The sequence below is a fragment of the Suncus etruscus genome, chromosome 8 (assembly GCF_024139225.1).
Source record: "Suncus etruscus isolate mSunEtr1 chromosome 8, mSunEtr1.pri.cur, whole genome shotgun sequence".
Taxonomy (NCBI): domain Eukaryota; kingdom Metazoa; phylum Chordata; class Mammalia; order Eulipotyphla; family Soricidae; genus Suncus; species Suncus etruscus.
The window spans coordinates 17,978,648-17,992,739 of NC_064855.1; the positions used below are offsets into that span (position 1 = coordinate 17,978,648).

General features: G+C 49.1%; 1 protein-coding gene across 1 annotated transcript in view; it reads left to right on the forward strand.

Moving 5' to 3' along the window:
- The window catches only part of CADM1 (cell adhesion molecule 1), a 349,055-nt gene extending 339,885 nt beyond the window's left edge, over positions 1 to 9,170 (forward strand). Inside the window, 2 exon segments of the mRNA XM_049778681.1 lie at positions 3,558 to 3,689; positions 5,933 to 9,170. Of these exon segments, the coding sequence (XP_049634638.1) occupies positions 3,558 to 3,689; positions 5,933 to 6,051 (251 nt within the window). The 3' untranslated portion in view covers positions 6,052 to 9,170.
- The last annotated feature ends 4,922 nt before the right edge of the window (positions 9,171 to 14,092 follow it).

Below are 14,092 nucleotides of genomic sequence, written 5' to 3' on the forward strand. Positions count from 1 at the left end.
AAACAAAATAGCTGAGCTACGATCCTCACCTCAGGCTTATCTCAAATTCAGAGCCACGACGGGATGGACTAAGGAAGTGCCGCCTAAGCCTGAGTTCTCACAACGGCTGCACCAACCAGAAGTGACTTTAACCTTCAGGGTTCGGGGGTCATGGATGATGCCCCCTCCTGCTCCATCTCAACGTAGGGACCTGACCTGCACCAAGGCTGGACCTGCCTGTCTGGGCGCACATGCCCACCTTGGATAGGTCCTTTCAGAAGCTGAAAAGGGGCATCCTGGAAGCCTGGTCTTCAATGCTCCTGAAGAAAAGAGGCAGCAACAGGGCGGGTTTCCCCAGAGAAGCCAGTAGTGCCTATGCTCTGGATGCAAAAGGGGCTACACACCTAGAGGACCTGTGGGAATGCAAAAGTCCCCAACACTACCAAGCCACTCTTGTAGCCTTCATTTCTCGGGGAGTGCTGGCCACTTGGTCTGGAAGCAGAATGGGGCAGCCAACCGGCTTTCCAGGGTGTGCCTGGGATCCAGACCTTGTTTCCCTGCAGGACCCAGTGTCCATCCTTCCCCCTAAGCGAGGCCTGTCCTGGGCATTTTCTTGTGCCCGCTGTTTTCTAGGGGTTGGGAACTGATGCTCATTCTGTGCCCTTCACCCTCGAAACAGTTCCACATGGGGAAAGCTAGGAAGGTGAGCTTAGAGGGGCCAGTTCCTGCTCTACCAAGGGGTCACCAGCCTGTGCCAGGGATTGGAGAGGGAGCGACTACAGCTTCAGCTAGTGCCCCTGTGCCCCGTTCTTGGTGGGGGAAGAGGTGGGAGAAGCTGTGGTGCTGGTCCCTGTAATCACCCACCTGTCTCCTCTATCTGTGGTAGCTGAAGGCAGGGCAGATGTCCTGCAGGTCACTGTGGTGGTCCGCGTCCTGATCTGAGTGTCCTCAGAGCAGGCCTGTGTTGAGCAACTCGGGGCTCATAAGCCATTTGTGTCCTTGAGAGCTGGGGATACAGCTAGCACCAGGCATCTGTGGTCAAAGGAAGGTTTGGTTTGTAGGCCACATCCGTAGTGCTCAGGGCCATGCAATGCCAGGGATCCAACCTGGACCTCCATTTGTTTTACACACACACCAGGCCCTGAGCCATCTCCCTGGCCCCAAGGGTTGTTTTGTCAGAGAAATTAAGTCTACCTCAAGTCACACCGAGTTTTTTTAACCTGTTTCTCTTAATCACAAAGTTCTCTCTCTCTCACTTTCTTTCCCACCACATACCACATGTTAATCTCTTCACCCTCTAACACATACACACACACACACACACATACACACACAGTCTCTTTGTCTATCCCTCTCTCTCACTCTCCTACACCACCACCTCTGAGCTTCTAGAATGTTCCTGAGATCATGACAGGAGCATCCTTTGAATGGTGTGTGAGTGTCTCTGCCCACAGCCAAGTCTGCACCAGGACTTTTTGGTATGGTGGCTCTTCTCAATATCTTCCCCATAGCAGGATGCCCTTCTGGCTCTCACCAGCCCTATGACATGCAGAATTACTGAAAGACCATACACACACGTGTGTTCACATGCACACACAGACTCCCTGTTCTTTATCGTCCCCACTGGACTCCCTCTCTCGATAGTTCCCCTAGGAAACCATAGCTTGCCGGTTCGACACAAATTGACCCCCAGATACTCTCCATGTTGAGGGACACTCCAAAGGGCAGTCTCTACTCTAGCAAGTTCTACTTTATCTAGAAGGATAGGAAAGTTCTGCCTAGTGGGAACCAGCACCGTGGCCCCAGGGTCCATGACATCTGCTGTCGGTGGCATACTGGACTAGGGAGGCTCTCCTCCTTTTTTTCCCAGCATAGCTGGAGGGGCCCCCCTGTACACTACTTCTTGGAGGACTAATTGGCTGCCTCACTGCCTGCAGCCGTCTCCCTCCTCCAATTAAATCCCCATCATCCCGTTGTCCTGGCGACCCACTGCTGCGGGCTGCTGTATCTATTCAGGTGTGGATGGAGAGGTGGAGGTGGCTGCGTATTTGTGCTCCTCGCAGAGGTAACTTAACCAAACACTTTATCTACTTCATTCTGGGGGTGCATTTTTGACTTATTTTAATTAAGGCCCCTTTTCCTGGACCCCCCTCAGTCACGAGCTATTTGCCACATCCTTCAGCTCGTCATCTCAGCGCAGAATTGGAAATATCGATAGAAAGTGTAAAGCATGCCCTCCTGCTGAAGGCGTTGTATCAGGTTTCGGCTCAAAAGAGCACCATTACCTTTAGCTGTCACGGATCTGTACACTTGATCGATAAACTTCAAATATTATTAGAGGTGGAGGCTTCAGAGATTTGCTCTGTTCTTCGGAGAGAGACAGAGATAAATCTTTCTTAAAAATTGACTTGAATTTGCACTCTCAGTCTTCCTGGTGAAATGCATTTCTCTTAGGCGCCCAGCAACGGCGAGGGGGACAGATTTATAGGCCATGTGCTGCTTGTACTGAAAGATTTAAATGGTAAATCCTTCACATATGACTTCACAAATCATGTAAAGTTAAAAGATTTTTACCGTTTCTGTTGCTGCTGTGCTTAAATTGTAAGGTACAGCCAGTAAATCATTTTAATGGAGGTGTCGTACTTGGCTCGATATAAAAAAAAAATAGACAACGGTTTAGCTTCCACTCCAAAATGTTAATGTATTAATCAACAGGAGAATAATTGTTTTTTACTACATTATAAATCTCAAGTGCCGTTAGCGCTTCAGCATCGGGTGTTGGAGCCACATTCTGGCGTTAAAATTGTTTACCCGGCCTCGCACCCGTCCTACATTGCCGTAGCTCATGTGCTTTGGGGGGTCTCTCCCCAGCCAGATGCTCTGCTCTGCACTTGAGGAAGAACATCCCCCGAGGGAGGGATGCCTATAAAGGAAAATTAATTGCATCAAGAAGTGTTAGATAAATAAACTCAAAAGAGTCTATGGCCACAGACAATTATTTCTTCCTGGCACCTTCGCAGTCAGATTTGAGGTTGGCCATGGAGGGGCCTCAAAGATCCTCTATGTCGCAAGCTCACCCCTTCTCCTAGAAAGAGTTGAGTCTTCCTAGGGTTGAAGCTGAATTCTGAGCTGTTTCCTTTTCCCTAGGGGCATAGTCCCAAGCAGAGACATTAAGTCCCCTGACAGCTATAAAGAAATAATCAAGTTCCTTTGACTGCCAAAGTGTGCCCTCCTTAGTGGCTCAAATAGTCAGGCCCAGCCTCCTTAATAGTCGGCTGCTGAGCTCAGACCCCAAGTCGACTCCCTTCTCCCCCCCTCGCCTGTTCCCTGAGCTGGTTGTACAGGTGCTTTCGTGCTCCCTCGGCTGCTTAGGCTGAGATTCCTGGTGGGGAGAGCAGATCGATTGGGCAGCCAGCCAGGTCAGTGTGTTCCCTCGGTCTCCCTTGATCCATCTCGATTGTTCTCTCTGACTCGGCCATTCAGAAACAGCGCCCTCTGACCCTCGAGGCAGTCGTCTCCGGGGCCTCTGGTGTCTCCTAACGAGCGCTACATGCCAGCTCCTCTTGTGATTCCGACAGATTCCCGAGCCGGGGAGGAGGGCTCCATCCGGGCAGTGGACCACGCCGTGATCGGCGGCGTCGTGGCTGTGGTGGTATTCGCCATGCTGTGCTTGCTCATCATTCTGGGCCGCTACTTTGCCAGGCATAAAGGTAAGCATGGTGCTGGGGCAGGCAGGCAGGCGGCCTCGCGGTGCCACGGACCCCCATGTGTGCACAGGGTGGGCTTTCTCCAAGGATGTCCTTGACGGGCAGTCAGTCCCCTGCTGGCATGGTGGCCACTTAGCCTTATCTGATTTCTGAGCTGAGAAGTGGGGAGACAGCAGCAATCTTGGCAGCCCTGCGCTGATGAGTTTTGTGCTCCTTGATTTGGATTTTCTCTAAATACGAAGCTCTGGTTGTATGATTCTGCACTCCAAAATGGGGAGGTAGAGCCAAGACTATAAGACGGGGCCAGTGTTGAAGGTGTGGGGTGAAACCCCCAAATGATAAACCTAGGGGGACAAGCCCATGTCCTATGGCTTATGGGGGGGGCAAGAAAACAGCACCAAGCTTTGCTCTCAGACCCCCAAATTCGTGGGCTCAGCTGGTCACAAATGGCTAGAATTCTTTCTTGGCACAACGTGCCTTAAAAGCCACATAAATATGTATTTTTAAAATTATCCATGCAATTGATTTAAATTGCCATTAATCATCACACTTAACCAACTGTGCCGTGGGGCTGGGCAATCATCCTTCCCAGCATCTCCCCACCACCCTCGGCCCCTCTTCTCCCGCTTAGTAATTTATTCTCCCTTTGCTTTGTTGGTCTGATAGTATCCCCCATCCCCCAAGCCCCCAACGCTGTGCAATGAGGCTGTGGGTTTTCCTCAACCCTGAATTTAGACACATTGGCCTTCAGTTGTTCTGTCCACATGGCCCGGCACAGCCTCCCTGAGCATTGCAGTGGAGCCCAAGGAACTTGCCAGCACCTTAAAAATCAAAGAGCCCTGTCCTCAGCATAAAAATGATTTAGGGAAGCCAGAGCTATAGTTCAGCAGGTAGAGCACTTACCTTGCATGTGACCAACCTGGGTTCAGTCTCCAGCATCCCATATGGTTCCCCGAGCACCACCAGGAGAAATTCCTGAGCACAGGGCTAGAAGTAACCCCTGAGTACTGCCTTGTATGGTTCCCCCACAAAAATATTGATTTTGGGCCAAGGCCCCACCCTACCTTTCCTCTGCCCAGGCGTCAATGGACTGAACCTCAAATTCTAGCTGCTTGATGGTGAATTTCACAGAGTCAAGGTCAAGGGCCAGAGAGTTGGGCAAAGGGCACCATTGCTATGTAGAGCAAACGAGCCCGCAGCAGCCAACATATGCCCTCCTCCCGGACTCAGCACTTTGAAACCCTGAAAAACAGCAAATACCGTAGATTGACTGTGCTTGTGCGCGCATGTGTCCGTGTGTCCAAAGAATCTTGAAGCATCTAGACTAGGTGGTAGGAGGGCCACGTGACCCTGAAGGCAAGGCGAGCTCACCCTGCTTCTGTCAGAATGAACTGTATCATATGGTCCTCCTATAATCTGTTGGACTAGGTGCTAAGAGGGTCACCCACTTGGTAACCAGTGCCCTTGGATATTCTAAAGCAGCTGTGAATTCTAAAGCAGGTTTGTGAATCTGGGTCCAGGCTTAGAGGTAACACCTGAAGCTCAAATACCCTGTTCTTTAAAGGTAGAGTCCCAGGCTCAGTCCCAATGGTTATGGTTAGGGTATCACACCTTTTTCTCCATGTGGCCTGGAGGGCAGAAGGACAGTGGGGCTTGCCTGTGCGCGTGTACTGGGCTTCCTGGAGATGGGAGGCTGGAGCTCCCATAAACCGTGGGAGAGGATGCTAGGTTGTCCCCTGGGCCCCCAAGTTCCTTCATCAGCTAATGGCTCTTCCTTGCTTTGGTCCTCCACCATGCCCGCGCACATCCCCGCTCACTGGTCCTGGGCGGCCGGCCGCTGCTCATGTGTTTTAGCCAGCAACTCTCCAGCTTTCTGCATTTTTTAGCTCCCACTCACGTCTCCTCCTGCTGACACCCTCTGGTCATGATCACTGCTCTAATGTCTCATTTGCTGAATTATATCACAGCAGTTCGGCTGGAGTGGTGCCTTTGGAAACCCCTGGATCCCCTTCTGTCTCCCCCACCACCACCACCACCACCACCACCACCCACGGCCCCACCCCACCTCACCCTACCCCAACTCCTTGCTCTCGCTCTCTCCTTCCAATCGTTTTTTCCCCTCCGGCTGCCTGCCACGCCACTCGGGCTGCTGATGGCGCTGAGCACGCTGCCATCCCCTCGCCACTCCGCACACACATGCAGCAGCCCGGCAGACAGTCACGGTGCTTTGCCCCTTCCTCTTGCAGGCACATACTTCACTCACGAAGCGAAAGGAGCCGACGACGCGGCCGACGCAGACACGGCGATCATCAACGCAGAAGGAGGGCAGAGCAGCTCGGAAGAAAAGAAAGAGTACTTCATCTAGATCGGCCTTTCTGTTTCATGAGGTGTCCAGCCGGCCCTATTTAGATGATAAAGAGACAGTGATATTGGAACTTGCCAGAAAGTCTGTGTGTTTTTTCATGGTTGGGTGGAAAGGTGTGAGACTGGGAAGGCTTGGGATTTGCTGTGTAAAAACAAACAAAAAGAAATGTTCTTTGGAAAGTACTCTCTGCTGTTTGACACCTCTTTTATTTTCTTTGGTTTTCTTTTTTTCTTTTTTTTTTTTTTTTTTTTTTTTGGCTTTTCCTACTACCAAGTCATTTCGGATTCTTGGATTTCGTTCTTTTGGATAAATTGCAGAAAATTCTGTGCCTTGTTTTTTTGTTTTTTGTTTGTTTACTGCATATCCCCCTTCCCTTTATTTTTCTCCTTTGTGTACATTTTTTTCCCAAAAATATTTGGGACTTTTTTTTTTTCCTTCCAAATCTCCCATTTTGGATTTAGCCTGCTGGGATTCCTTAGAACTTTTTCCTCCTTTATTTTATTACCTTTTTCTTTTCTTTTCTTTTTTTTTAACTTTTTCGTTTGTTCTCAAAGTAACTACTTTCTGTTTTAAAATTCAATTTTTCCTTTAAAAACTAAAAAGAGAAAGGAGAACCAGCACAGTTTAGATCTCCTAGTTCAGAATTTAGTGTATCCATAATGCATACTTCTCTGTTGTCGTCAAGATTTGGGTGAACTCTGAGAACTCTCCGCCGCGGCCCATGTTTTGAATACTTTAGAGCGGCGAAGACTAGAAACTTAGACTGTGATTCCGAAACTGTTCTGTTTGCTGTGGAACTACATTACTGTACAGGGTTATCCGCAAGTGAGGTGTGTCCCAATGAGGTTGAATCTGTCTTTAATTCTGTATCTGTAGACGGCTCAGTAGAGATACCCCACACTGGCTTTAGGAAGGTCTGGGGCAGAAGGGGCGCCTCCTTTTTTTCCCAAGGCCCAAAACAGACCCCACAGGCGAGGTCTGTTCTTTTTTTTTTATAAGTGGACACATGTTATTTTGCCACAGGAGGGCAAGTAGGGAGCGGGGAAACGAGAGTTCTGCTCTGGTTATTTCGGTTCCAAATGTTTCCATCCACCTTTCCCAATCGGCCTTACTTACTTCTCACTAATTGGTAGGGAAAAGGCAAGTCCGTGTGGTGTGTGAATGAATGGGACAGATTTTTGGGGTTTTATTTTTCTTCTTTTTTTTTCCACCCCCTTTATGCTTTGTTAGGAAGGCAGTTAAGATGTGGCCTGCATGTACTGTATATTACAGATATTTGTCGTGCTGAGATTTCCAACTTAAGTTCAGGCGAAACTTTTGTTCCTTCTGATTTGGCTTGACAAAGGCAGAAGGCACCAAAAAATAAAGAGGGGTGGGGGGGCGGGATTGTTCTCTCGCTAGCCTGCTGGCCACCTCATCCTTGATTGTTCAGAGCAGAAGTGGGAAAACAGCATGTAGGGATCTTCAGTTACACAATCAGAAGTCAAATGTGAGTGTTTTTATCTTTTTACCTTTCATACACTGGCCTTGGCCTCTTTCCTCAGCCTTAAGAGCCATGACCGACTCTTGCCTGACACAGCCATAGTGCAGAGCAGCTCGGGTCGGCTCCCTTGATGGGGGCCTAGGCTGGAGCCTCAGGAAGAGGTAAAGGAGTCAAGAAGCCCCTTGATGGATTGACCCGGAATTTTTTTGTTTTGGTTTGTTTTTGGGGTTTGGGGGGGTTGGTTTTTTGTTGTTGTTTTTTTTTTTCAACATGGAGATTTTCATAGACATCTCGAAAATCTACAAGTAGTCCTCAAGGACGAAACCCAAACTCTTACCGTATGTTTTGGTAAGACTCCAGACTCCAGAATACGGTCCTGATGGAAAGATGGCATCAAAAAAAGAAAAAAAAAAAAGAAAAAAAAAGATAGATCTCTCTCTATATATATAAATATATATTATATAGCATTTTCAGTGAGTGCTTTTGGATTTTGCAAGGTGCATTTTTACTCTTGTTACATTATGTGAAAAACTTTGGCTGATTTATTTAAGGGGAAAACAAGTGTCAACTCTCTGTTCTTGGAAAGCGTGTTTTTTTGTTGTTGTTGTTGTCTTTCCTTTCTTTTTATCCTTTGATAGATCCATTGCAATTATGGGGGCCTTTTGGGAACGGACTGGTCTATTAAAAAAAATTCATAACCAGCAGCTTTTTGGTCTCCCCCCACTCTCCCCCCCCACCCCGCCTCTCGCCTAAGCACTTACCCAAGATAAAAAAAAAAAGCCACAAGGAACGTCCCTTTTTCAATGACTTTTGTACCATACAGCTGTGCTCTGAGCCCTTAGCACCCACCCCAAGCATAGTATGACCGTGTCAAAGGGTGACAACCATTGAGCATGTTGTTGGCAGGTTTTCTTTTGTTGACATCGTCATTTTTGTTCTTAGGAAAGAATCAAAGATGCCCCCCTCCCGTTGCTCCCCGAGTTGGCATCTCATCGTTGGCCCCACCACCTTTCCGTTTTGCTACGTGTGCAGTAGATACCGTGTCCCTGACGTGACTGTGGCTTACAATGTTGACATGTCTCAGGTCCCTGTGTTTCGATTGGTGTTTTCCGTCTCAGGTAGATTGCAAAGTGTAGGCCCCACGCATTGGAAAGATAATAATTAATAATAATAATAATAATAATAATAAAACCAAGCAAAAAACAGGAAATTATGGGTTTTAGTTGTATATTGGTTTATGTATTCTTTCTTACGTATATAGTGCACTGTTTGAAATGTATTGTTGAGTATTACTTTGTACAGGTTGATCCCTTTTTTTTAGAGTGAAGAAAGAACAAACTTGGGTTTTTTTCCTTTTTTGTGTTTTTTAAAGGAATATAAAATAATGAAGGATGTATAATTGATGCCAAATAAGCTTGTTCTTTAGTCACACCGACGTCTTCTTTTTCCCTTTAGGCCAGTTCTGTTTTTAAAGGTGTACATGGACTGTGACGGTGTAAGAAACTCCATATCCATATGCTCCCATTCGCATTTTGTATTGGTTCATGTATACCATTTTTACAAAAAGAAAAGAAAAAAAAAAGAAGTACTATAAAATATCTGTCTTCTTAATAAAAAAATTAATGTTACAAAGTGATCCCTTCATCTCATTATGGACTTCTTATGAGCGCCTTGGCATGAATGAAGAAACGGGGTCCTGGTCCCCCCTTTCTCCATAGGACCCTCCTGGGCCCACACGCGGGGTAGGTGCGCCGGTTCCTTTAACCCGCTTCTCTCTGCTCCTCTTCTGGCCTTGCCCACTTCCTCTTCAGGCTCTCAGGGGTCTCATGGGCCAAGTACAGGGCCGAGCTCCAGCAATTTGTGCAGGTGCAGTGGGGTCCAGTTGGAACTGCGGCACCCATGGCTCCTGGACTCCTCTCCTGCCCTCCCTCTACCTCTTGTCACTCCCCACTCCTACCCACTTCCCTTGTTGGCTGCTCCACCTGTCTCTTCCTTTGGGATTCCGTGTCTGAATTCATTTCGCCTTCTTCATTTCAAGTTCTCTCCTCGCACCCCCAAGAAGAGGTGATGCACCCTGTTGTGTGGACTGCAAGCAGGCGGAGACCTCCCTCCACTCACCATCTAAGACTATTGAGACTTGCAGGCTGGAGTGCGGTGCCGCTGTTGAGTTCTCCTTGCCTTGCAGGCCAAGCCAGCAGAAACCACTCTTCCAGGAGACCCAGAGATCAACAAGAGCCACCCGACGTGGCTGCAGGTACCTCGGTCTTCTCTACCCAGGCCGGGCTGATTTCTTCTTTCTTGGGCAGGTTTTAGAGGCCACTCAGCTCATGAAGCCAAGGTAAGTTACAGAAAGCCAGAGGCTGTGTCTCATCTCACCTGCTCACCCCCTCACTCTTGCCTATTCCGAAACGCCATGACAGAGCACCTGTCTGACACTGCAGGGGACATGGAGATGTGGGAGATGGTCTCCCAAGCTAAGGGGGATACCAGGGACCCCCATTGGAAAGGACATGGTGATCCTAGCCCTGAAACCACACCTGATGAAGCTAAGGAGCCCCCAGAGTAAATGGAGGTTCTTGGGAAAATGTTAGGACTGCAGAGATAGGGTCTTGTCCCCAACAAACTTGGGCTGAACTTCAGAGTGGCCACAGGGAAGGAGGCGAGTGGACAGTGGGGTGTGGGGGATCAGGAGGTACTGGGCACTAGTGTTAATAGCATTCATCTTTGCTAAGTATAAAACTCTAGGGGGTACCCAGACTGAGTAGGAGCCCTCCAGCTGTGCCCAACACACCGTTGGTGCTCATGGTGGGTCCATGGTGGAGAACACCTTCAAGGTTGCTGGGTGCCAATCCCCACTCGCCCATTAGTCCTGGACCCCAGAGGTTCTTTAACTCTCCACCTGGATGGATGGGAGAACCCACCAGAAAGGCCATTAGGGAGAGAAACAGAATAAGAAGAAGACAGACAAAGCCAGTACCCCTCAAAAGCAGGGGAGGTGCCAACATAACTAATGGAGCCCCTTCATGCCCAAACCAACAGCCTGAAATGTTCCCCCAACTTGCACAAGTGTGGGGTGGACTCTTAGCCCTTTGGTTTCCCCAGGGGACACTAAGGTGACAGCATGTGTCAGAGGAACTGGATAGTCTGCTAGGTCCTCCTCACTTGGCACAGAGCAAGACTGGCCTTGGGCTCTACCCAGAGTATGCCATCCCCGAAATCCATCCACTGGTACCTGAGGTGATGTGTGGGTGTTATTTTGTGAACTTTCCCTGCCCTCTGGCTGCTTAGATTGTGATTCTTGGGCCACCCTGAGCTTTTTCCATGGAGAAATGGTTCTTTGTGCCAATCAAGCAGGACCTGCAAGTTGCCACCACTCCCACAGGTGGGAAGCTACTGCCTCAGAGCAAGGTATTGTCTGTGGACTTAATCACACTCATACCAGGCTCCCAGCCCCCACAGGATTTACTCAAATGTTTCTCTTGAAGGAATTTGCTTGTCTAGTCACTATACAGGCCACCTCTGGCATTTCTCTTCTAAACCAAATGTTTACATGGCCAGACTCGGGGCACAGGAGAAGGGAAGGACTAATGAACCACCATACCCCAGCAACCAACCTACAGGGTTTCCCCCCAGAACTGCCAGGAGTGATCCCTGAGCACAGACCCAGGAGTAAGTCCTGAACACTGCTGGGTGTGGATCAAAAACTAAAAGGAAAAGAAAGAAAGGGGAGACTCAGTAGATGCCTTAACCAGAGCAGCTCATCAATTCTGCATTGTCAACCTGGACATTCCTAGGTCCCTCCTCAAGATGGCTAGTTTTCAGGTGGCCCTTGCAAAAAAGGAAACAGCCCATCCAGAGGGTTTTGTTTCGATCCCTGGTTCTCTGGGAACTGCTTCTCCTTGAAGGAGGCCGAGTGTGGAGGTGGCCTAGGAGAGCTTGGCCATTGCTCACTCATTCATTCTGTGGGTTGGCAGGGATCTACAAAACGAACTCCAGCAAATTAGGGGGATTCAAGCTAGGTCTCTGAGTAGCTGTGCTATTCCTTTGAAAACCCACTCCTGCACCATTATTCCACATGCCAGGGAGAGAATCAAATGCTCGTTCACATGAGCTGCCCCAAACGGAGGCTGGGAAGCAGAAACGTTCTGCTTTCAAGCTCTTTGACTCACAGAAAATTACACTGGTTTTGCTTACATTTTTGTTTCATTTCGAATAAAAACGTAAATTGTCGACTGCCCCTGGTGGTCAGCACTGGGGAGTGCAACATAGGCTTTGCACGTTGAATTGGGAATTCATTCCTTCCCCACTAGAACTTGACTTTAAGCTGCCCGTGTTTCTCTCGCTCTGCCCATACATGTACTCTCAACTCCCATGTTTGCTTCCTCTCAGCCTTTTGAGGTGTGGCACTGTGGCCAAGCGAAGACTGCTCCGAGGTCTGGCATGCCCCTCACCCACACCTCCTCCAGGTGCCCTCCAAGCAGGCTGCAGCCCACCCAACACCATATTGCAGACACGACCACCTAAATCTTCCTTAAGTGCGATCTTCTCGGGTTAATTAATCACCAGGCTTAAACTTGCTGTTACCAGCAGGAAGTCCGTCCTGAAGTCAGCAATGTTACGATCGCATCTTCTAATACTGTTTATCCTGCATTAGTGTTTACTTAGGGGGAAAATTGATCCGTAATTGATAATTCAGTCTTCCAGAGCTGGTGTTGGAAGCGCCTAGTGCAAGCCTTTAATAGCAAGCAAATATTTAAATCCCTTAATGGTTGCTGAATGTTGAAATGTGCGACTTTATCACTCTTTTCTTGGTTTGTTTTCTCGCTGTCGTGGTGTATTTCATTCCTTAAACTTGCAACGGAGGCTGGCGGGCTTGGAATCTAAGCTAATCCACAGAAGCTGTTTGCCCAGACACAGCAGACCTGATTAAAAAGTATTGCCATGGAAGAAAGTCTTTCTGCCTTAATCAGTCTCTGTTAGCCGGTGACGCAATGACTATCCATCTCTCTCTCTGTTTCTCTCTCTCTCTCCCTCTCTCTAGGCCTGTTTTCTCTAACCTCCTCTCCCTGAATAAAGTGATGGGGGCAGCGTTAGTGTTGCCATTAGGAGCATGAATCTTTTGTCGCTTGGACAAGGAAGGGAAAATGCCATTAGTGCCGACCAAAATGCCCTCCTTGGGTTTTTTTGCTCCTCCCTGCCTGCCAAAGCCCAGTTCTGCTGCCGAAAAGTCTCTAACCTTCACAGCTGCCCCCCGATGGCTTGGTTCTTACCACAGAGCAACAGCAACCTGGGAGATGCCTACAACAAGTTTATGGAAAATAACAGGTTTCCTTGCAGTGGCACAAAGCACTGGAAAGGGTCTCGGGGCACCTGAATCAACCCAGCCAGGATCACAGATTTTCTCTCTTCCTGGCGGCAGTTAACAAGGCAATTGCTTTGCAACAAACAGAAAACTCAAATCAAGTAGGCCCTCTAGCTGGCTGCTTCCCCAATGGGGCTTGGTGGGCATTGGCCCTGGCCTTGCCTCACTTCCAGTAGCCAGCCAGGATCTGACCAGAATCAGCACCTGCCGGAACAGACAGGCAAGGAGACTGCCGAAGGGAGAAGAGACAGGCCAGGAAGGCCTCCTGCTGGGATCTAGGTGGCGAGCTGGCCTCCCCATGTGGCTGTGAGGAACACCACCAGCTTGCTCCACCCCTACAGCCATCCCCCAGAATCAGGCTCTAGTCGGGTCCTGAGGGCCCAGTGGGGAGAACACTGCCCTTGTGTATCTGCTCAGTGAGTGGCTTTCAGTCCCAGAAGTGGGGAAGACAGCCAGGAAAAGGCAACCATGCATGCGTCTCAAGGTTGCAGCTCTGACTGTTTCTGCAGATGCATGTCCAAAGCCATGTTTCTCCGCCCGAGTGCCTCCCCACCATGCTAGTGCAAGGGGTAATCCAGCCAGCCCCTCTCCCATGCACAGCAACACAAACACACACACACACACACACACACACACACACACACCAACATAGACACTGAGTCCCAACATTTCCCTACTGTTTTCATTCTCAGCTTCTAAATGGAAACCATTAATCATACTAAATTGTGCAATGATTCCCTGATTGGGAGAATGCTGATGGCAAGAACCATTCTCCTTTGTTGTGCCAGGCAGGCAAAAGGCAGAGTCTTAGCTCGCTGCCCTACCCGGCTCCCCACTAGCGCTGACCATGTGTTTGCCCACGCAGCTGCCTCTGTGCCCACAGCTTAGCCTAACCCCGGTGGAGCCATATTCCTACTGTTGGCAGAAACTTGGGCAGCCAGCAACCCCTTCCATACAGCAGGAACCGCCAGCACGACTTATAACTCCAAGTACTCCCTGAAGTCTTTCCATTCCCAGCACCCCCTGAATAGGGTGAAGGGTGCCATAGGACACCCATAAAAAACTCAAGGTGTGGTCTGATGGGGTGGGCTATGCCCCAACCCCTGCTGCCAGCTGGGTTGCAGGAGCTGCCAGGTGCGGGTACCAAGGAAACTCTTTGCCTTTCAGAGTTTGATGTCTGCTCTGCTTTCGACAAG